The sequence below is a fragment of the Chionomys nivalis genome, chromosome 5 (assembly GCF_950005125.1).
Source record: "Chionomys nivalis chromosome 5, mChiNiv1.1, whole genome shotgun sequence".
Taxonomy (NCBI): Eukaryota; Metazoa; Chordata; class Mammalia; order Rodentia; family Cricetidae; genus Chionomys; species Chionomys nivalis.
Window position 1 is genome coordinate 113,356,211 of NC_080090.1, and position 24,189 is coordinate 113,380,399.

The 24,189-nt window shown below is 32.8% G+C and overlaps 1 protein-coding gene across 1 annotated transcript in view; it reads right to left on the minus strand.

The window, feature by feature from the left end:
* Cdh19 (cadherin 19) overlaps nucleotides 1-24,189 on the minus strand; it is a 102,847-nt gene that overhangs the window by 45,279 nt on the left and 33,379 nt on the right. The window contains exons 5-9 of the mRNA XM_057770503.1: nucleotides 17,015-17,134; nucleotides 15,011-15,175; nucleotides 13,647-13,831; nucleotides 12,919-13,172; nucleotides 11,739-11,860 (exon numbers count right to left, since the gene is read on the minus strand). Coding sequence (XP_057626486.1) covers nucleotides 11,739-11,860; nucleotides 12,919-13,172; nucleotides 13,647-13,831; nucleotides 15,011-15,175; nucleotides 17,015-17,134 — 846 coding nt within the window. The remainder of the gene's footprint in view (nucleotides 1-11,738; nucleotides 11,861-12,918; nucleotides 13,173-13,646; nucleotides 13,832-15,010; nucleotides 15,176-17,014; nucleotides 17,135-24,189) is intronic.

A 24,189-nucleotide genomic window follows, 5' to 3' on the forward strand; every position in this document is an offset into this window, starting at 1 on the left:
GCCTGGAATAAGCTTCCATCTTCAAAAGAACAGACTGAGGAGTTATTTAGTATAAAACAGGGACCAGATGAGTTATTTCAGGACTTTGTTTCCAGACTAACACAGGCATCTAATAGGTTGATTGGAGACTCAGAAGCAGGACAGAAAATAATTAAACAGCATTTGAAAACACCAATGTTATATGCAAGGCAGATATAAGAGCTTTTAAGAAACATGGTAATGTTGCAGATTATATCCGAATTTACTTGGATATTGGCCAATCATATACACAATGAATGACATTAGCTGCTGTCTTACAGGGAAAGACAATTAACGATGTCCTATCCCAGCAGGGAGACATAGTCCCAGAGAGAACACATGTTATAAAAATGCCTGGAGGCTGTTTTAGATGTGGTCTCATGGGACATCAGGTCAGATGATGTGCTGATAGGAGAGTAAGCCCTAGGACTAGAAAAGAACTGGGATTGTGCAGGAGATACAGGAGAGGGAGGCATTGGACTAGGGAGTGCAGATCAAAAAGAGATGATCTAGGAAATCCCCTTTTGGAAAACAAATTCAGGGACCAACCTCAGGTTCTGAGAAAAATTTATGTGGCAATCCAGCAATCTGCACCCCAACAAGAAAATCTATAGGACACTTTTACAGAACCACCTCAGGTAGCACAGGGCTTGACCTCAGTTCATCCATATACATGGTTCTAACACCTGAGATGGGGATGCAAGCTCTCCCCACAGGGATCTACGGGCCTTTACCAAAAGGCTCTGTAGGACTACTGCTAGGAAAAAGTAGCTCAACTATGTAAGAAATCTTTGTGGCTCCTGGAGTTATAAATACTGACTTTGAGGGAGAGATCAAGATGATGATTCATTCACCAAATGGAGTTTCTGTAGTAAAAGCAGATCAGATGCTTGCACAATTAATATTATTTCTGGCTGTACAGACCAATAATCAGAGTTAAAAAGAAAGAGAGAAAACGACAAATTTGGTTCATCTGATGCATTTTAGGTACAGACAATAGGTCCTCAGAGACCAGAGCTCACTTTGTTTTTAAATGGAAAAAGATTTTTCTGGTCTTCTAGATACTGGTGCAGATATTTCAGTTATAACAGCCAACAATAGGCCTTCTAAGTGGCCAAAAATGGAGACAATTATACAGCTATAAGAAATTGGTCAGACTAGAAATCCTAAACAGAGTAGTAATGAACTACATTGTAAAGATGAGGAAGGCCATGAAGGACTTTTAAGATGTATATTATTCCTTATTTACCTGTGAATTTATGGGGCCGAGATATTATGTCCAGAATGGGAGTATATTTATATTCTCCCAACATGGCTGTTTCAACAAGAATTATTACCTAATCAAGGTCTAGGCAAGGATAATAGAGAAAATGTTGATCCTGTTGTACAGACAGTAGACCTCCTAGAGTAGGATTAGGGTATTTTTAGGAGAGGTCAATGAAAGACCTGCACTCCATACAGACCCAGTAATATGGAAAAGTGATGAACCTTATGGGTGAGTCAGTGGCCTCTAACACAAGAAAAACTACAAGCTGCCCAGCAGTTAGTGCAGGATCAGCTGGAGAGTGGACATATTTCATCCTCTAATTTACCATGGAATTCTCCAATTTTTGTTATTATAAAATTTAGAAAGGATGACTTAAAAACTCTTAATGACATTCAAAGGTTATTAAAAAGATGTGCAATGACTAAGGCCTTCTTTAAGGTTTCCTATAGGAGACCTCGAGCCTCTAATTAAAATCCTTAAAAGAGGCAATGATCCAAATTCCAGCACACAGCTTTTAAAAGCAGTCAGACAGACTATCTCACAGATAGAATAGGCTATACAGGAACAGCATGTGTGCTATATTGATTAGAGTCAATCATGGCAGGCACGTATTTTACCTACAAGTCTAGCTCCTACAGTAGTTTTATGACAGAATGGATCACTTCTGTGGCTATAACTTCCTGTATCACCAGTTAAAGTATTAAATCCTTATTTTAAAGCAGTAACATGCTTGGCACAAAAGAGCAGAATAAAATCTAGAAAATATTTTGGCAAAGAACCAGCTGTATAAATGTTTCTTACACTAAACAGCAAATTAAATAGTTATTTCAAAATAGTGATTCCTGGGCAATTGCATTTGCTCAGCTTCAAGGTCAAATTAATAACCTTTTCCCAGCTGATCAGTTACTGCAGTTTATCTCAACAACATTCATTAATTTTTCCTAAAAGAGTAGTAAAGGTTCCCATAAAGGATGCTTTGTTGATACTCACTGATGACTCATCTAATGGAAAAGCTGCTTATGTAGTCAATGACAAAAAAAACACATGGTACAGACAAAACCAGTTTCAGCTCAAATAGTTGAGCTGTGAGCTGTAGCTCTAGTGTTTAAAAATTTTGCTAATAAGACTTTTAATCTATATACTGATAGTCAGTTTATTTATAATGTGTTTCAAGTGTTGGAAACAGTGACATATATAAAAACTAATAAACAAGTTAAGATATTATTTCAACAGATTCAGAAAGCAACACAACATAAAAAATTACCATGTTTTATGGGACATATCAAAGCACATTTAAGTCTTACTGGTCCATTAGATAAAGATAATGCTCTAGCTGACAAACTTACAAAAATAACTGCTCTGTCTCAGTTTAAACTTGCTCAACAATCACATGCTATACACCATAAAATAAAAATGAATGATTTAAGCTGGCAACAAAAGCTGATCATCAAATTGCTAAACAATGTAAAAGATGCCTACAATATCTACCTGTGCCTCATTTGGGGGTAAATCCACAAGTACTGTTTCCTAATCATATATGGCAGATGGATGTAACCCATGTTACTGAGTTTAAAAAATTGAGATATGTACATGGGACAATTGATACGTATTCAGGATTCATGATGGCCACAATATAAACTGGAAAAGCCACCAAGAATATAACAACTCATTGCTTGAAATACTTTTCATGCACAAAAATCCCAAAAGTAATAAAAAAGGACAGTGCACCTGAATATGTTAACAAAACTTTTCAAAAATTTTGTACTCAATGAAATATGGTTCATAAGACTGGTATTCCATATAATCCTCAAAGACAAGGAATTGTGATGCATGTACATAGCTCCTTGAAAACACAACTCTAAAAAATAAAGATAGGGGAGTTGTATCCTCAGACACCAAACAATGCCTTAAATCATGCATTGTTTAGGTTAAACTTTCTAAATACAGATGTCTATGATCAATCAGCTGCAGACAGATTGTGACATGATAGTACAAAGACCACCTTTGCAAAGCAAAGTGCAGGGACCCTTACACTGGAATATAAAAAGGGCCAGATCCCATAATAATATGGGGTCGAGGACATATCTATGTTTTTTTCCCAGGATAAAAACCAAACAAGATGGATTCCAGAGTGACTGATTCAGTACATTCAACAAAAGGACAACATACTTAAAAACAGCTTAGCTAAATAATGACCCAGCAATAAACAAACAAACAAACAAATAAATAAATAAATAAATAAATAAAAAGAGCTCAAAGAGGAACCAGTGATCCAGCTTTCCCAGCCCCCACAGAGAGGGGTGCCTGTTGTGGACCTGCAGCTACTGCCACTGTACACTGAAGGATGCCATTCTGCCTCCAAAGACTTCGAACAAAGAGACCCTACTGAGATGAGCTGACTATGATGTCTACAGCTTGCTGTGATTTATAATCTGTTTGATTTAGAACTAAGATACAGACTAAACCTTTAAGTGTTCTCAATTTCTGGGACACAAAACTCATTTTAAATAAAATATTATACCTAAAATCTAAGACCTAACCTTTCCCCTCAGAAGAAAAAAAAGACTCAAAATGAAAAATAACTAAAACCCCTCTTCACTTAAGAAGGGGACAGACTAAGGGCTTCACAGCTGCTCAGAGACTAAAAGTGGTATTTGATAACAGCAAATGGTATTGTACTCTTACTGGTAATGACCTGATATTTACAACTGCATATAAGATGATAAAAAGAATTTGATATTGACCAATGGTTCTAAAAACAATGGTACTGACCAAAAAAAAATTAAAAAGTTGGTATGACCAACAAAATATAAAATCATGATCCAAAAAAAAATATTAGAGGTTGATATTGACTGATGATACAAAAATTAATAATTTTGACTTGCTGTTATTGACAATTACTAAAAAGAGGTTGTGGCACTGTAAGTGTTGGGAGTTGATGTATATACTGAGAATTTTAGATCTGCTGGTGCTCTGAACCAGCAGAGGAAACATTTTCAACTCAGGTGATTCTCTTCTCCTTTAAATAGGAGACTATAGCCTTTGGGAACATAATTATTCATAAAGCGTTATGATTTATCCTGAAAAAAGGTATAGATATTGAGACATGGCCTGAAAGTATATTTCTCTCCACTAATCTCTTTTCTTTAAAGCGATCCACGTTCAATGATGGGTTTAAAGCTTTGTCTCCCCAGATGCCCAAGACAGAAACTCGTGTTTCTGCTCCAAAGACAGAAAAATTTGGGTAAAGGAAGAAGACTTTGCCCAAGCAGGCATGATATATCTGTCCTGTTGCAGAAGCACAGGGGTTATTAAAATCTAATAAGAGAGAGTGGATGGTGGGCCCATATTTTATACAAGATATTTGCAGCCAGGCTCTCTGGTCATGCTTAATTTCCAGGGCAGCTACAATCCTGTCAAAAAAGCTAGCCACCTGACAAAGACTCAGGATGTATGGATCCTTCTCTTTTGTTATTACATAAATCACCTGGGGAGAGGTGTTGATTCCAAAGCTGGTGACCTAAGGTATATGTGTCTTTTGTGGTTCCCAGGAAGAAAATATTAATGAGTATTTACCTGGGGGGTAAAAGGTGTTTTGAATAATAAAAGCAGGTAGATCTTCAGAAATGGATGAAGCCTGAGAAGCCCTTCTGAGATTGCCATGTGAACTGTCTCATTTCTCATGCCTCTGTACAGGTCTAGTTAGGGGGAAATAGTTTCTATCTTGGGGCCATGGAACCTGACAAGAAGCCTATATGGGATAAGCAGTGGCCTCTAGCTGAAGATATGTTGCAGGTTTTAGAGCAGCTGGTACAACAAGAACAACTAGATGTTTACCATATTCAAGAATCAACTAGCCCTTTTAATTCTCCTGTATTTTTTGTAAAAAGTAAATCTGCTAAATGGAGAAAGGTGACAGATCTAAGAGTTGTCAATAAAGTAATTCAACTTATTGGCCCTCTACAATCTGGAATTCCTCTGTGTTCTCTATTATCAAAAGGATGGCCTCTTATAGTTATAGATTTGAAAGATTGTTTCATCACTATACCTTTACAAGGAAAGGATAGAGAAAAAATTTGCCTTCACAGTGCCTTTTTTTAATAATTCTCAGCCTACTAGGAGATATCAATGGACTATACTTCCACAAGGAATGCTCAAAAGCCCAACACTGTGCCAAAACTTTGTAAGTCAGCCATTGTAAATAATATATAAGACAACATCCTAAGTCTATAATTTACCATTACATGGATGATATTTTGCTATCTAATTCAAACATCAATACTTTAGAAAGAACGTTTGAAAGAGTAAAGAAAGTTTTGTCAAAATGGGGATTACAAATTGCTCTTGAAAAAATACAGAAAGGAGATTCTGTCACTTATCTAGGTTGTAAAATATGTTTGCATAAAATTAGGATACAAAAGGCACTAATTAGGAGAGATAGGTTGTGGATTCTTAATGACTTTAAAAAATTGTTAGGAGACATTTCCAGTCTATGACTGGCTTTTGGGATAATACCTAATGTAATAATTTATTTGAATAAAACCTTACATGGTGATAGACTTGAATAGTCCCAGAGAAATTAAAGCTGAAGCAGAAAAGTAATTCATAAAATTATAGGAGGAACATGTGGATAGGGTGAAATCAAGTCTTAATTGTATTCTAGTTATATTGCCTTCCAGAATTTCTTCTACAGGAATTTAATGCAGAGAGATGATTTTATCTTAGAATAGATCTATTGCCACATAAACCATGTAAAAATTAAAAACTTATGTGGAAAATTCTCTGAATTAATTATAAAAAAATTGAGACTTTGTCAATTAGCAGGTATAGACCCAGTGGAGATGATAGTGCCTTTCACTACTGATGAAATAAAAAGGTATGTGAAGACAATGAACCATGTCAAAGTGCTTGTTCTAATTTTTTTTGGAGAAATTAATTGCAATTATCCCCAAAGCAATAGATTTATCCTTATAAAGAAAACTTCTTGGATTCTTTCCCAAATTTTATGTGATGTTCCAATAACTGGGACCCATATATTTTATACTGATGCTAATAAATCAAGGAAGGTAATTACAAATCAGAAGAATTAAGTAAGGTGGACCATATCCCTCATAATTCTGTTCAGAAGACAGAATTGCTATTCTCACAGTGCTAAGGAAGGGATTGTAAAGAACTTCTTAAAATAGTTACTGATTCACAATATGCATAAAGAGTTATCCTGCATATTGAACCACTGAATTTGTACCAGATGATACAGAATTTACTTCATAATTTATCCAGGTGCAAGACATAATCAGGAATAGGTTTTGTCCTATATACATAACACACATCCAATCCCATATGGGTCTTCCAGGTTCTCTAGCACAAGGTAATGCAGAAATTGATCAATTATTGATTGAAAGCATGTTGCAGCCTTTAGAGTTTCATAAAAAAAATCATGTCAATAAAAAAGTTTTAAAGAAAGAGTTTTCTACTACATGAAAACAAGCTAAGGTAATTAGGAAGAGATGCTTTCCTTCTCTTTCTATAACCAAACTCTGATATATGCAGGGACTAACGCAAAGGTCTCTCAAAGGAATGAAATCTGGCACATGGATGTGCTCTACTTTATAAAAAATTTGGAAAATTAAAATATGTACACCACACTATTGACACTTATTCAAACTTTAGTGGGCAACTGCTTTAATCTTAGAAAAGGATGATTCAGTAATCACATATTTATCATTATAGGTAAAACTGCACAAATAAAGACAGACAGACAATGGTCCAGCATATGTCTCTAGGAAAATGAAACAGCTTTTTCCTTACTATAATATTAAGCGTATTACATGTGTGTCACACAATCGTACAGGTCAGGCAGTTATAAAAACATCAAATCAAACTATAAAGGACATGTTAAAGAAACAGAAAGGGGTGGAACATATCCCCAGAAATAGATTACATAATGCTTTATTTACTTGAATTTTCTTAAAGCTATTGAGAAAGGGACAACAGCTACAGAGAGACATTGGATAATAGAAAAGTCTTCTGAATTAAATCAGATGGTTTATTTCAAGGATGTGCTGACGTAACAATGAAATCCAGGAGATGTGCTACATTGGGGAAAAAGTAGTATGCGCTGACCTGTGAAAGCCAGGAGATGTGTTACATTAGGGAAAAAGTTTTGCTCTTGTTTCCACAGGAGAACAAAACTATGGATACCATAAAAATTAATAAAGATTCAGTTTTAAAAGTTTAAACCTCCTGAAAAAGAGAAATGACAGTTCATTCACAATGATGACAGCCATACAGGTGATAAGGAAAGCATATAGAATTGGGGCAGTGTTCTGTTCTTGTCTTTGCAGAAAAATACTCCTCTTCAAAAATTCAAGAGACTCTGGATGTTTGGATGTTGACAGAAGGAAAAATAACTATCAAATAAGAATCATCAAGAAAAACAAATATGACTTGTAAGTTCAGGTGATAAATTTTATACATTTATATATATATATACATATATATATATATAAGAATATAAAGAGCTAATTTTGGAGTTGGACAATGGTTCTGTCCTTCTCTAAATCCAAGCATGGTGTTAAAAGACAAAATTAAGAGTTTTTGTCTTATGTCAAGAGTCATTTGGTTTGGAGCAGAAAGAAAAAAGAATTAAGAAAAAAGTTTACTTTTCTTCATATAGTTTTGTCACTATTGTACCTTACATTGAATATATATGTCTGTATATGCCTATATAAATAATGTTTAAATTTTCCACAATGAACAATATATTTTCCTACAGTCATCTTTGAAGTTTCCAGGAAGAAGATGGGGCCCCACAACAACAACTCCACCTGGTTTATATGATGTCATTATGCTAATAGCACTACTATAAAACCAGTCTTGGGTACCAGCTGCTCAATATGGTTTCACCTTGGTTAGCTAAAATGGTGCATTTTTAAAACATTCTGACCACATGTCCAAATAGGAAGTTTAGAGAAAAAATTACCAATCACTCAGAGAATATTTGCAATTATATCAGACGGTAATATTTAAAATTAACCATCATTTTATTTTCACAGGATCTCATAGAAAAAACACCTCCATGACAGCTGGAAGTAATTCTAGAAGATGACATCCCCTCTCCCAACAAACTTTGTCCTCAGAGTTATGGCCATCATTTAGGGGTTGATTATAATTGGTATAGGGTTTGGGGTTGGGGAAAAATTTTATAGGCTTAGGGAACTCTTTAAAAAATGGGGAGAAAATTGGATGGGATATTAGATTAGTATGAACTACTCACACTAATAGTAATAGTAAGTAATAGAGTGAATACTTTTGAGTTATTATTTATAGGCAATTCTTATATACTGATGCAAAGTAAAATTATATTGAATATTGTATGCATACATGCTTCTACCTCTGCTTAAAACATTTTTATATATTGATATATACTTATCATATGGCAATGTACATTTCTTTCTTTTTTTTTTTTTTCTTTTATACACTGCTTGGCCCATTAGCTCTAGCCCTTACTGGTTAATTCTCATATCCCAATCAACCCATCTCTAATAATCTGTGTAGCACCAGTCTTCCTGGGAAAGATTCAGCATGTCTGACCTGGAGACTTGCTTCATCTCATCTGGCCCTGAGAGGAGCTGCCCTGCATCTGAGCTCACTTCCTCTTCCTCCCAGCATTCTGTTCTGTTTACGCCGCCTATCTAAATTCTGCCCTATCAGATGGGCCAAGGCAGTGTCTTTATTAGCCAATGACCTTCCTGCATCATTTTCCCTTTTTCTGTTTAAATGAAAAGGAAAAGCTTTAACATAGCAAAATTACATATAACAAAACAGTTATCAAGCAAGAATTACAGTTAAATATTTACATCTATTTTGGCAATGTACATTTCTACCTCTGATCAAGATACTTATATATTGTTTACATTTTGAGATCATTGTCCTCTTTTGTTGCAGAGTTGTTTATTGTATAATATTTCAATATGAATTCATAGTCTTTAAGTTATTCAAGTATTAAGAATTATAGATCAATGTTTGTCATACATATAAATAAACTAATCAGGTTCTTTAGATACATAGAGATTATATTCTGCATAGATAGTTCATCTCCAACAACTTTAAAGAGCTGTAGAATATGCCATTTAAAAAATTTAGGGTTTTGTTGAAGTGAGACACAATTGCTGCTGACAGTACCAATCTATTCCTGAGAGAATGTTGAATACCAAAAACACTCCACTTGGAGCTTGTTTTCTTCTTGGCAAAACTGGTCTTTGGACAAGGAACTCCCATGCCTCAATCACTGACTGACAAGGTACATGGTATCCAGAAATGGATAAGCAGGATACAAGGAAAAAGACAAGGTAAGACTGTTTTAAAAAATTTCATGCCTCTGAAACTGATCTGTCAATTATTTTAGGACTTAGCCAAAGTTGGTTACTTCAATGTTGCAAATGAGACTTTGGGTGATTGCCCAGGTAGCCAGTTGCCTCTATCATTTGTTGTACATTTGAGACTTTGTTTGATTGCACTTCCTGCTTACTCAAGTAATATTATTTCCCTTCTTGGATCATTGATGGGGTTGAAGACTAGATAGTTGTAGTTATTTTCCTCTCATGAATTTGGCAAGTTATTTATTATACAAGACTTAAATTAGTTAGGATAGAATAATTATTTAATATGTTTGTTCTTATTGTATATAATTTTGCATGAAGCTTAGAACTCTCTTATTTAAACAAAAGGGGAGGTGCTGTAGGAAGTGTTACAGCCAGTAATTACCTGCCCACTGGGTCGTGGCCTCTTATACTATATATGCCAATGTAGAGCATGCATCCAGCATCACTCTTTTCCAACTGCAGGATTGGTTTCCAATCTCCATTCAAGCAGAGGATTCTGACTTGTGAGTTTACCCCTAAATAAATAACTGTCTAATTCTCAATTCTGAGCTAGTGTGGACTTTTTTAAAGCATCCTTCTTCAGCAAAGTGTCACCAAATCTCCATGATTCTAACACTAAAAAGTTTGGATATTCTGTCTGCCACAAAGCGTCATTATAACTATCATTTGCTATTTAATTAGCCAGAAAATTTAAAATTTAAGACCAAGGTCATCTGTCTTACTTTAATGTAAATAAACATAATCATAAGGACTTGAACAAACAGGATAAAATAATACTCTAATCTAAAAGGTTACAGAATATAATAATTATACTCTAATCTAAAAGGTTACAGTATATAATAAGACAAACATATACTTTGAGCTTCAGAAAAAGTTAAGAAAGTCACATTTTTATAATTCTCTATAAAAATCAGTGATAAGGAAGATACAATATTTTCTATCCTTAATTTTAATCTTTTACTGTGATATTCTATGTTCAATGACAAAATAGAATAATTTTTGACAATTTTTACATATATATAACTTTTAACTTTAATATAACTGATCAAATTAGTGATTAATTCACAATTTAAATGACAATAACAAACAACATATAGTTATGATTAGGTTTATTTTTTCATAATTTGAAAAGACATATTCTGCTACATGTAAACAATAAGAAAAGCAAGTGTACAAATAAGTGGTCACTGCTAATATTTAAAATTTGACAGTCTGAAACAGGAACTATAAGCACTATTTCAAAATGACTTTATGATTTTGTGATGATATATGGATGCTATATGGATAACCAATAAATATTCAGTGAATCTCTCATATTTCACAAAATATCAGAATGAAGTATGCTTTACATTATATGTGATTTAGTACTAATATACAAAATTAGTTCAAATATTTTATTCTAAAAATAGGATAAGGTAGAGGCATTCATGTTCAGTTTCTTCATTTTATCTACAAATGTTTAGTCTAATCTGTGAAGGTTATAAGATAATAACCTAAAACTCCACTCATTGCCTTAACTATCAGCACAATAGTGAAGCAAAGTAAAGATACCATTTTAGTAAGTGGAGAATTTAGGAGGCAATGCCTAGTCAGTAGCATTTCAACTGTGTTTTTAAATGTACCTGATTTTTAAATTTCCATAGTTTTTCATTAAACATTCCATTTAAGAATAGACATGGACATATTCATATATATAGTAGACATATATTCATATGCTAAAAGCTATGAAACATCCATTCATTTTATTGTCAGCCATCAAAATGCAGAATGACACATTTTAATTAAAAGAGCATTTTTATTATATTTTATTATATCTTTATTTTATATAGAACCCATAATCACTAGTAAGAAAAACTCAAAAATTAGTAATGATATCATAGGAAGCATGAGTTGTGGTGAGAAAGTTAATAACTTAAAGTAAAATGCCCTATATATATTAAGTTACATATAGATTTTTAAATTTAAGTAATTTCTAAAACATTTAACATATATTAATCTCTGTTTTAAAATTTATCTAGTTGTTTAGAGAATATACTAAATAAGTGTGGGTTTGGTCAGTCAGGACTTACATGTTTCTGTAGCTAGGACACTCAGGTTGAACCAAGCACTGACCTCCCTGTCAAGCACGTTAGTAGTAATTATTGTTCCATTGTCATTGATATCGAACATTTTGCTTCCAGTGAGTGAATATCTGCACCAAAAGGAAAAGAGATAAAACATATAGTATTATATATTTTAAAGCAATTTTATAGGGAGCAACAAATTTCAAAGTTTTAAGTCAAATTATTAAGTATATATTTTATTTAGCAAAGAATGGTAAATAATTCCAATAAATTACATTCACAAAATTAAGATTCTGGGCAGAATAGAGGCCTTTTCACATCAGTCACAAAATAACAATTATTGAAAAACAAACATTCTTTTAATTTGAAAGAAAGCATGAAGCTTATATGGGAAGATTTGTAGGAAGGAGAAGAAACAAATGATGTAATTATATTATAATATCCAAAATTAATATAAATAATTTTTGAAAAGCTTTTATTCAAAACATTGGAAATCTGAGTTCTATCTCTAGGACAGAAATGGAAAAAGAAAAAAAACTCGCAAAATTTTATTTCTGACTTGAACACATACCTAACAAGAACAAGCAAAAATATATACACACACAGTTGCATACACACACACACAAACACACACACACACACACACACACACACACACACACACACACCAGCAAGCATATTTCATTCCTAGAGCCAGGAGATGTATCAGTGGATTAAAGCACAAACTGTTCAACCATAATGACCTAGATTTTCAAATATAGGGTTTTCATTTTATGAGTCTGTAATTCTAGTACTGCAGATTATGGATGACATAAGTACTTATAATGCCTGCTGGCTTCCAACTTAGTCTCATGTTCAGTGAAAGAATATGTTTCATAGAAATAATTCAGAAAAAGGTAAAGCAGGACACATGCACCCCCCCAAGACATATTCATAGTGTATTGTGATGAATTTTAGGTGAGGACTTTTCTATTCTTGAATATTTTCACCTTGACTGTTTCAATATATTTGGAACAACACATGGTATTTAAACTTCCTTTTCATATTTTTTACAAGTCCCTTATTTTTATATATAAAGATCTAGTTAGAAAAATTTTGTTTTGCATTTTCAATGGACATTAGTTGATACAAGCCTGTTCAGTCATTTATTTACAAAATGCTAATGTGAGTAAATCTAAAAACCTACCTTATAGGAGATTGTTTTCGATCCATATCTATAGCAGATACTGTTCCAACAATTGATCCATATGGCTTTTCTTCAGGAATTCCAAACACATAATATGGTAAGAGGAAAACTGGAGGTTCATCTTCATCTTCCACGTGAACTTTAATATACGTTGAGGAGGAATTTACATGGGCTGATGCAAGTTCCTCATCCACATGGCAATTTTTAACTTTAATTCTAAAGCCATAGTGGCTCTGGTGCTCAAAATCAACTTTCTACAAATAAATATAAGATGTTTAGAAGAAATAACTTTAGTTAACCAAATTTTTACTTTGAAATATTAATTATTCATGTCCCACTTTTTCATCTAGGTTTGATTTTGTTTGAAAAGTCATTGGTTATGATCATTAAGCATATTTGAAATAACTATTATTTAAAATAGAACCAAAATTCTATAATTAAGAACTTAAAAGTTTGAAAAAAATGAAAAATAAGTTTGAAAAACTAAGAATCACTCTCTTGTTAGTTAAATGTTCTTTTTTAAATTTTTTTCTAAAATAATTTAAAGAACAAATTAAAATTAAGAAGTTCTTTAAGTGTCTACATTTCTCATCTCTAAATTAATTAAATTTCCAAGATATATTTCATGATCTCTGAGTTCAATTATCAGTGATGCAAACACTAATCAACAACTCAAAATAATTATATGTATTTTATGAGATTTTGTACTCTTATTTAAATATATGTACCTTTTTTAGTATAATTACACCTTCTTGGGTCTCATTATCAGTGATGATATCAAATGTTTGTGAATCATCCTCTTCAATGAAATATTCCATTTCTGCATTCTCTCCTATGTCATCATCATATGCCATAATTTTTCCAATAGATGTTCCACTGGGTGCAGATTCCAATACCGTGAATCGGTAGAAACCTTTAACATTCCAGTTATTTAGGATAAGTTTTTAATCATATGAATCTCATGACTTTATCATATTATTTCTACTCCTAGGAAAATTCGTGCCTTTCCTGAAAGCTATGTGCTTTAGGTTTTAATATTTCTTTCTCTCTCTCTCTCTCTTAGATATGTGCATATACACTTATTATTTTCTCTCTTATTGGAAATTGGAGATATTTGTAGAATCTACTTTAATTATCAGAATTTTCTCAAAAAACATCCTACAAATATATCTGCTATTCTCTCCCTTCTTTGTTTTGTTCTTGCTAAACATCATTTTATTATGGCAATTGACAATTGTCCATTCTTTTAAAAGTGTTTTTAAATGAAGTTTTGTTACTAAGGAGAGACTTCCTAAGAAAAGAAAACTAAAGAAACTTTAAATGATTGAGCATTTGCAATAAAAAAAAATCAGAGAAAATGTAACCTTCTATTCCTAAAGAAGAAAAACTAATACTTCAAGTTAAATTTTCATTTGTCTGTGCAGAAAAACAGTTCCAAAGGTGTATTCATGTCAACTGTCTATGATGCCAAGAATGGTTGAGTGAGACTGTCACAGGAAGCAGGCTTACAGAAAGAGTTAATCTGCTAATAATGTGATGCTGACAAATACAATTTACCATGTGAACCCACTGAAGTAGGAGTATAGGCAAAAATATTGTGCTTAGATATGCTAGTGTGAAAAATATTTAATACATGCTCTGAGATATTTGGTCAATCAAGAATTAGCAGACAACCTAGGTTAGTCTTTCAGCTAACAACCATTAAGGAAAAAAAAAGAGTCTAGTGCTAGCTAGACAGACAACTGAACAATGTCAACATCACTGTCATGAACACGGTAAAGGATCATGCCCAAAAGATATAAGAAAATGTTCTGTGGTGTTTGATTATAGCCTAGTGTGACCTAGCCAAAATGTATAAAAATGATCGATAAGTAGTCAGTTTGTGGCATTTTGTAAGTACAACAGTAGAATACTCTTTCTCTATTTTGTGTTCTTATATTAAATTAGAAAAATTCTACTATATATAATTAGCACATTTATTTTATGTAAATTTCATACTGCTTCAATGTTCTATATAGAGAGCCAATTTTAGCATCTGTGTATATTACAATGATTTAAATTATAATGGAAATCCAAGAAACTTTCTACTTACTTTCTTTGAATATTGGTTTGTTGTCATTAATATCTGACAGTATTATTGATACGGTTGTTGTTCCAGACAAGGCTCCAGGCTGACCAAGCATGTCTCTGGCTTGGATAATTACACAATATGTATCTTGTAATTCTCTATCCATTTTAGAAGATATTCTTATGACTCCTTTAAAACAGTAATACAATTTCTATTGTTATTATCCATGACCCCTTCATATCTGACTTTGTAAGCATTCCATGCTGTAACTGTTATTCTGCTATATGCTAGCTGCTAACTAAAAGAATTGTAGTAATAGTAAAATTAAACACCAATTTTGTTTATGATTCTTATCATAAACACATATTCTCAGTAAAATGGTACTGGTACTGACTCCAGTTGTTCTCAGTGAAATGGCCTGTATCTCTTCTTCTAATTTATGTGATCTAAATCTGAGAAGTGAGTATTTACAACTGCTGATATCAAGGGAAGGCCTCCAGAAGTCCATTTGTCAAAAAAGGGTAACAGTGGGTTGGGTTTTTGGGTTTGTAAACTTAAGGAGGGGTAGGTGCTCCTCTTACCACCATTCTTCTGACTAGCATGGGCTGTACCTGAGCCTACTAATGTGTTTTCATTTTCATGTATTTTGTTTGTTTGTTTTTGTTTTCTTAGTTTTTACTTTTATTTTTGTTTTGAAGAAAGACAGAGAGAGAGAGAGAGAGAGAGAGAGAGAGAGAGAGAGAGAGAGAGAATAAAGCTAGGGGTTAGGATAGCAATGAAATCTGGATTTTCTAGAACCATGAGAGAGAAGAAACACAATCAAAATACATAGCAAAACATATTATTAAAATAGAAATGTCTTTAAAATGAGGTATTATACAAAATAAATCAGCATCTCTTTTCAGTAATCCAAATAATAAGCTATAAAAATAATATTTTAGAGAAGTAAGACAATTACCACCACAATACAACAAAACATCATATTCCATACTTTTTTTAGTATCAAGAATACAGGGTAGAGAGAAATACCAACATATTCCAAATAAATTCATACAAAATATTGGTTAGCAAAATACAGCATATTTTTAAACTTAAGTCTTTATTTTAATAATAACCAGAAGTTTGTTCATTTGTTTACTTTGAAAATTTCAGAATAATTAGCTAGGATATTGAGTCTTTAAAGCCTCTAAGTTCTGAAGAGGAAGATTTAAAAAGGTTTTGCTTTGAATTGCTAGGTAATAGTTAATACTCATTGAACAAGCAGAGTCATATAAACATTTAGAAGCCAGTGGATATGTTTGCAACTGATAATAGAGTTTTGGGTAAAGTTTCTGTTTAGCATGTGTAAGGACCATTTGCAATATTTTTAAAATAACTACTAATTGTTTTATATACGTACTTAAAAAAGAAACACATGAACTCCACTTTGATTTTAAGGATATTCAAGTGATTAATATAATCAGGAAATTCAATGATAATCTTTGTTTAATAAAATGTAAAAAGAGCCTGTCCCAAAGACAAAAAATGTGCCAAATGTGTTTTAAGCAATTTCTTTATCATATGATACCACATATTTAATATTATACAGTGATTCATAGATATCTGATTAGTCATGTAAATGTGTCTTTGAGAATTTATCCCCAGTTTCCTAGAGTTTATTGCAGTTGGAAATTTTTAAGGTGCTTTCAGACTTTTGGCAAATGTCATCTGGTCAATTATCTGTAATGTCTAATTCTCATGTTTTTAAATTGTTCTGCCCATTTTCTCTGATACATTTATAAGAATCATTACAAATATGTTATATCAAACATGCAAATATCCATATCTATGATATAGATAGCCCAATCTCTGAATCATGGAAACACTGCTTACGTGTCAGTGAAATTAAGCAATTAGGGAAATGGCATCATAACTAATGATGAAATATGGCATCTTCTGTAGAACATGTTTGTACCTAGGTGATATGTGCTCTCATTTTCTTCTTAGGAGACAGAGAGGGTTACATTTTTTTTTTTAATTCACAAATACCTGTTGTAGGTTCAACAGAAAAATATGGTTGGCCTTGTACTAAGTTGTAGAGGATTCGAGCATGATAGCCAGTTGTAGGGTCATCAGCATCATTGGCTGTCACCTTAATGACAAATGTTCCTAAAGAGAAAAGATACATTAAGAATAAATTTAGAGTTGAGTCTTACTCAATAAACAATTCAGTTCAGTAAAAGAAGCAAAATGTCCATATTAAAGAAAATCATACTGTTCTTTATTTTTCAAATCACAACTTTTGTTGTGAACATATAAAAAATATAGCTCTATAAATATGCCTCATTTCCAAAAGGACTGAGAACTAAAAGATTGCAGTCTCTAATTAATGAAATGAAATGCTACATAATACATTGACACATACTGTTTATGATATTTCCAAGATGCCTATTCACTGTAGGAACTTGAAAAAAATGATCAAATATGTAAAAACAGCCTAAAGATCAAAGAAATAAGTAATGTTGAAAAAATTTGTTATCATTATTGAAATGAGCTTAAAGGACTCTACGTTGAAGAAAAAAGTATGGGTTAAAGTCTCTTTACTATACCCAGTAAATTTTTTAGTAACCATAGATGGAGAAAACAGTATATTTCATGACAAATTCAAATTTAAACAACTAGCCATCCAAAAGGTATGAAAAGGAAAACTATAACCCAAGCAAATTAGCAACACTTGAAAACATATGCAATAGATATTCTCACATAACCAAAATTAAGAGAAGGAAAACACTCAAACACACACACACAGAGGCATGCATGCACATGCACACACACACACACACATCATTATAATCTCTCAATATCAATGGACTCAATTCACAAGTAAAAAGTAACAGGTTAATAGAATAGATATGAAAACAGCATCTATCCTGCTTTATACAAGAAACAAACCTCAAAATTAAGATAGATGTTGTTTCAGAGTAAATTAATTGAAAAGGACTTTTCAATCAAATGAACTTAAGAACCAAGCTGGTTTAGCTAAGGTAATATCTAATAAAATAGATGTCAAATTTTAATCAAAAGACAAGGAGAAAGACATTTAATACTTATTAAAGTATAAATTGACCAGAATGATACCCCAGTTCTTCACATTTATGCCCAGTGCAATATCACCCACATTTGCAGTAAAGACATTATTAAAGTTTAATAAACTATTTAACCATATACATTAATGGTAAAAGACTTCAATACCCAACTCTCACAAATGGACAGGTAGTCCAACCATAAACTTAACAAAGATAAAATGAAATGAACAGAAATTAGGACTCAAATATTTCTAAAAGATACGTACAGAACATTTCACCTAAATGAAAAAAAAATATAGCTTCTCAGCCCTTCATAGAACTTTCTACAAAACTCACCACATACTTAGACACATAGTAAATCTCACCAAATACAACAATATTGAAATAATCCCCTGTATTTTCTCAGAGCATTAAAGTTGAATTTCAACAACAGAAAAAAAAAGGCTACAAACTAATAAAAACTAATCAACTCTCTACTGAGTTACCACTTGGTTAAGGTAGAAATATAGACAGAAGTTAAAGATGTCCTGAAATACAAAGAAAATGGATACACAACAAATCCAGATTTATGGGACACAACTAGAATAGTACTAAGAGAAAAATTCAAAACACTTATTTTCTTCATGAGGCAATTAGAATGACCTCATACAAGTGATATATCAGTTGCCTGAAACCTCTAGAGCTAAAAGAAGTAAACACATTCAAGAGGAGTTGAGGGTAAAAAAAAATAAACACAGAAATGAAAGCAATAAACAGAAATTAAGAAAATCATACAAACAGTCAATGAAAGAAAAAGTTGGTTCTTTGAGAAAAATAAACAAGACGGACAAATCCCACTAAATCTAACTAAAAGGCAGAGGCATAATATGCAATTTAAGAAAATCAGAAATAAAAAATAAGTACATAGGAGAGACACCAAGAAAACACAAGAAATCATTTTGTTATTCTCTTTTTATTTTATTTTTTTTAATTTATTTATTTAAAATTTCCACCTCCTCCCATCCTTCCTTTTCCCTCCCCTTTCCCCCCCTCTCCCCTTCGCTCTCTAGTCCTAAGAGATTTCAGGGTACCCTGCCTTGTGGGAAGTCCAAGACCACCCTCCATCCAGGTCTAGGAAGGTGTGCATCCAAACAGACTAGGCTCCCAAAAAGCCAGTACATGCAGTAGAATCAAAATCCAGTGTTATTATCATTATCTTCTCAGTCCACCCTCATTGTCAGCCACATTCAGAGAGTCCAGTTTGATCACATGCTCATTCAGACCCAGTCCAGCCTTGGTGAGCTCCCACATTGGGCCCCTTCAGCTCCTGCTGCAGGGGCTTCTTTGTTTCACACATCCCCTCCCTATTGGCTGTGAGGTCCAGGAACAGGTCCTACTCATTTTGTTATTCTTTAAAAATATATAATCCACAAAATCAGAAAATCTAAAAGAACTAAACATTTATCTCACCAGATAGCATTTGCCATTTTTAATAGAAAATCAAAAAGCACAATTTCAATAGACCTATAACTTCCAAGGAAATAGAAGCACTCACTGAAATTCTCAAAACCAAAAAAGCCCAGGGTCAGTTGCTTTTAGTGCAGAATTTTGCTGAAATTTCAAAGAAATTTCTCTTAAAACTCTTAAAATAGAAAAATAAGGAACTGTGTTCAATTTATTTTATAAGGTGATAGTCACCCTGATACCCAGACCACATGTAGAGAATTATAGAACAATTTATATTATGAATATAGATGCAGAAATATTTAATAAAATACTCTCAAATGGAATCCAAAAAGATATAAAAATGATCTTTTATGAACAAGTACACATCATTATAGAGATGCAGGTATGATTCAAAACATAAAAACCTTCCAATGTGTTTCACCACATAAACAAACTGAAAGACAAAAAAAATATTATCTCATTCTATACTGAAAAAAAGCCTTTGACAAAATCAAAGATTCCTTAATGATAAAAGAATTCGAGAAATCTGGGATACATGGAGCATATCTAAATATAATAAAGGCAAGATACAGCAAACCAATACCCAACATAAAATTATATGGAGAGAAACTCAAAGCAATTTTAGTAAAATTGGGTACAAAACAAGTTGTCACCTTACTCCTTACCTATTAAATATAGTACTAGAAGTTGTAGATAGATCAATAAGATGACTTAAGGAGGTCAATGGGATAGAAATTAGAAAGGGATATTGCAAAGAAACTTGATTCACAAATGATATCATAGTTTACAAAACCAACAAAATGTTACTAGGGAACTCCTATAGTTTGTAAATGCCTTTAGGGAAGTAACTGAATATAAAATGAGCTAAAATATTCAGTTGCTCTCCTATATCTAAGAAAGAAATTTGAGAGACAACAGCCTTTTTAATATCCACAAATAATACAAAATATTGTGAATTAAATTTAATCAAACAAGTGAAAGACTTGCATGAAAAGAATGCTAAGCCATTTAAAAAAGAAAAAGAACAAAATATAGCAAAATTAAAAGATCTCCCATACTCTTGGAGAGGTAGGATTAACAGAGTAAAAATGACAGTCTTACAAAAGCAATTGACACATTCAATGTAACACCCCAAAATCCCAACACAATTTTTCACAGACCTCAAAACAGCAATACTCAAATTCATGGGGGAGGGAAATGGACAGCTAAAACGAATCTAGTACAACAGATGAACTTCCAGAGGCATCACTGTCTGTGATTTCAAACACCCTTATAAGAGTCTATAGACTTATAATTTCAAACACTCTTATAAGTCTATAGACTTATAATAATATAAGCAGCTTGGTATTGGCATAAAAACAAAAGCATGAATCAATTGAATTGAATCAAAGATCCTGCCATAAATCCACTCTCATATGAACATCTGAATTTTGACAAAGAATTCAAAATTATTCAAAGAATACATCCTCAACTAATGTCATAACTGGATGTTCTATATAGAATAGATCTATATCTGATACCATGCACAAAATTCAACTCCAAGTGGATTAAAGACCTGAACATAAATCCTACCACACTTAACCTGATAGAAGAGAAAGTGTAAAATGGCCTTGAACTCATTGACACACAGGACTACTTGATTCCTGATTTTAATAGCAGTAGCACAGACAGTGAGATCAACAACTAATAAATTGTACCTTCTAAAATAGAAAAGCTTCTCTAAAGCAAAGGACATGGTAGATAAGTCAAAACACCAGACTAAAGAATGGAAAAAGATCTTTACCAACCCTACATCTGACAGAAGGCTGATCTCAAAAATATATAAAGAATTCAGGGAACTAGACATAAAAATACCAAATAATTCAATTGAAAAATGGATATAGTTCTAAAAAGAGAATTCTCAGCAGAAGACTCTCAAATGGCAAAAAGACATTTGAGAATTTGCTCAACATCCTTAGTCATCAGGGATATGCAAATCATAACGACTCTGAGATACCATCTTACACCTATCCGAATGGGGTAGATTAAAAACACTGATGGTAGATTCTGTTGGAGAAGATATGGAATAAGGTGAGTAAGATAAACACTCCTCTAATGCTGGCACAAGTGAAAACCTGTACAGCTACTTCTGAAACAAGCTAGGCACTTTCTTAGAAAATTAAGAACCAGTTTACCTCAAGACCCAGAGATACTACTCTTGGGCATATATGGAAAGGATGCTCAATCCCACCACAAGGACACTTTCTCAAGTACTAATAAAAACTCAGAGTCAGATATTAGGAATTGAATGCTTAAAGATCAGAGAGGCAGAGCAACAAGGCACTACTTTGTACCTCTTCAAAATCTTCACAGCCAAGAGGGCAAAATCTTGTCTCTACCAAATCCTCAGACTGAATGTTTTGAGCTCCTCTTTCTGCTTTATATTCCCCTATCCATCCATACATATCCCTTCCTTTTTCCACCTCCCGAGCATTGGGATTTAAGGCATGTGACACCCAGATTCAGGGATTAAATGTGTGAGCTACTATTGCATGGCTATGTTTTTTTTCTTGGGGGTGGATGAGTCTGGAACAATCTTGTGTAGACCAGAGTGGCCATGAATTTGCAGAGAGTTGTCTGCCTCTGTCTCCTGATTTCTAGGATTAAAGGTGTGGCTCAGCACTGCCTGGTCTCTATGGCTAACTCTTGTCTATCTCTGCACTCTGATATCTAGGTTAACTTTAGTTGTTAGAGCACAAAAATCATACCATCACATTTCCATTGTTTTTGTCTAAAATAAAAAATAGTTATAAGTAATATAAGAAAACTATGTAAAACAAATACAATAAATATGTAGCAATGAATAAAGGCCAAAATACATCAACAATATCAAGCCCATAAATATTTGAGAATTTCAATGAAAATACTCCATTATCTATCTTATTTTGTTGAGTCTTAAAGGTCACACGTAATTCACTTTCTATTTCATATTGCATTACCAAAACTATCCCTTTATGTCTCTCAACCTCATACACTTTACATTTCATTAGTAAATTTCTTTTCTGAATCTGATGAAAAGAAAAACTATAAATGTAACTATAATTATAAAGTATTCAACTCCATCAGATACCTGAGAAGGAAATAATATTTTCTAGGTAAGCAGGAAGTACAAGCAAGCTACTTCCAAAAAAATGTGAGAAATTACAACTGATGACCTGGAGAAATCTCAAGTCACCTAAGATTGGAGCATACATATTACACCTACTGTCCTACCATATCTACTTTTCTACTTTGTCAAACTTGGCAAAGTTTGACAGTCATTGTCTTTTGGGTCCTGTTCACGCAATTTGTAGAACATACTGTCAGCAGTCAAGGCAAGAGCACCCTTTTTACCTAGTGGCTAGCTTTTGTCACAAAGAAAGCAAACTTCATATGGAGTTTGTTTGATGCCATCATCTTCTCCAAAGTAGATTGGCATTTTCAGGAGCAGACAAGTCTCATTTTCATAAAAATACCTTATGTTATTAAAACACCTTGAGTGCCAAAAATCTGTACATCTCTGAAGTGTTTGAAGGTGATCTATCTGTCTAAACTATAACTCTGTTTGACCTTTTAAGGATACCTAATATGACTACATGTTGAATGTAATAGGTGACTAATTCCTAAGCTTCATTTCATTATTACCCTAAGGAGTTTATAATAATAACTTTCAATAACTAGTAATTTGTATTACATTGTTAAATGAGCTGTATAGTTGCAACCCTTTGAACAAAGTAGAAATGTATGCAGAGTATTTTCTATCAAAATAACCTTAAATTTGTATTAATATACAATAATCCATATTAATACAAAATACTTTCAATTAGTAGCTGATTTTTTTGTTTAAAGGTAGATTCAATTAACTACCTTTTATCCTATTTCTATATGTGATATTTGTTTTCAGAGTAGATTTAATAACATACTTTTATAATATCCTGTTATATCAATATCCAGTTTTGGTTTACAAATTAAGAATCCTTAATCTAAAGTTCTCTGTTCAGCTTTTTTCCTGACCATTACCAGGAAACAGTTGTAACAAGCCACTCTAAACTATGATGAATACCCATAATTCATTGCACCCAAAACCATCCACCTCACTTCTTGGAAATTTAGGCATCCTGTACTCAAACATAAAGAATAATCTTGGTAAATTGTCAAGTTCTGGGAGAGGTAGCTGTATGATTTGTTATCCAGTCTCTCTGTACTGTGAAAGTGCAGCACTTATCTCAAGTTCTGGCTAGAGTAGTCTGTGAGGCTGAATCATTTCAGCTAACCACTTCAAAATTGTCCCGAGCAAGTTTTAGTCCAAAGCAGGTAATTAGGTGGTGTTTTTCAGCTTAGTGATATTATCACTCTCATGGGAGGAATTCACTGTTATTGGGTTACTTCATCATATCAGAGCCTTAAAAAGTAACTGTTAGGCATGGTCATGATTTATTGCATAAAACTCATAGAGTCTCAAATCCAAAATCATGTTCAGGAAGGTAGAAAAGGTTATTTCCAGAAAAAAATATATTATATGTATATATATATATATATATGTGTGTGTGTGTGTGTGTGTGTGTGTGTGTGTGTGTATACATACATATATAATGAGTTTTGAGATAATATTTTTATCTTAGGAAAAGTTTTACTTTTATTTCTCTCTCTCTGCATTACATTTTGGATAAAAAC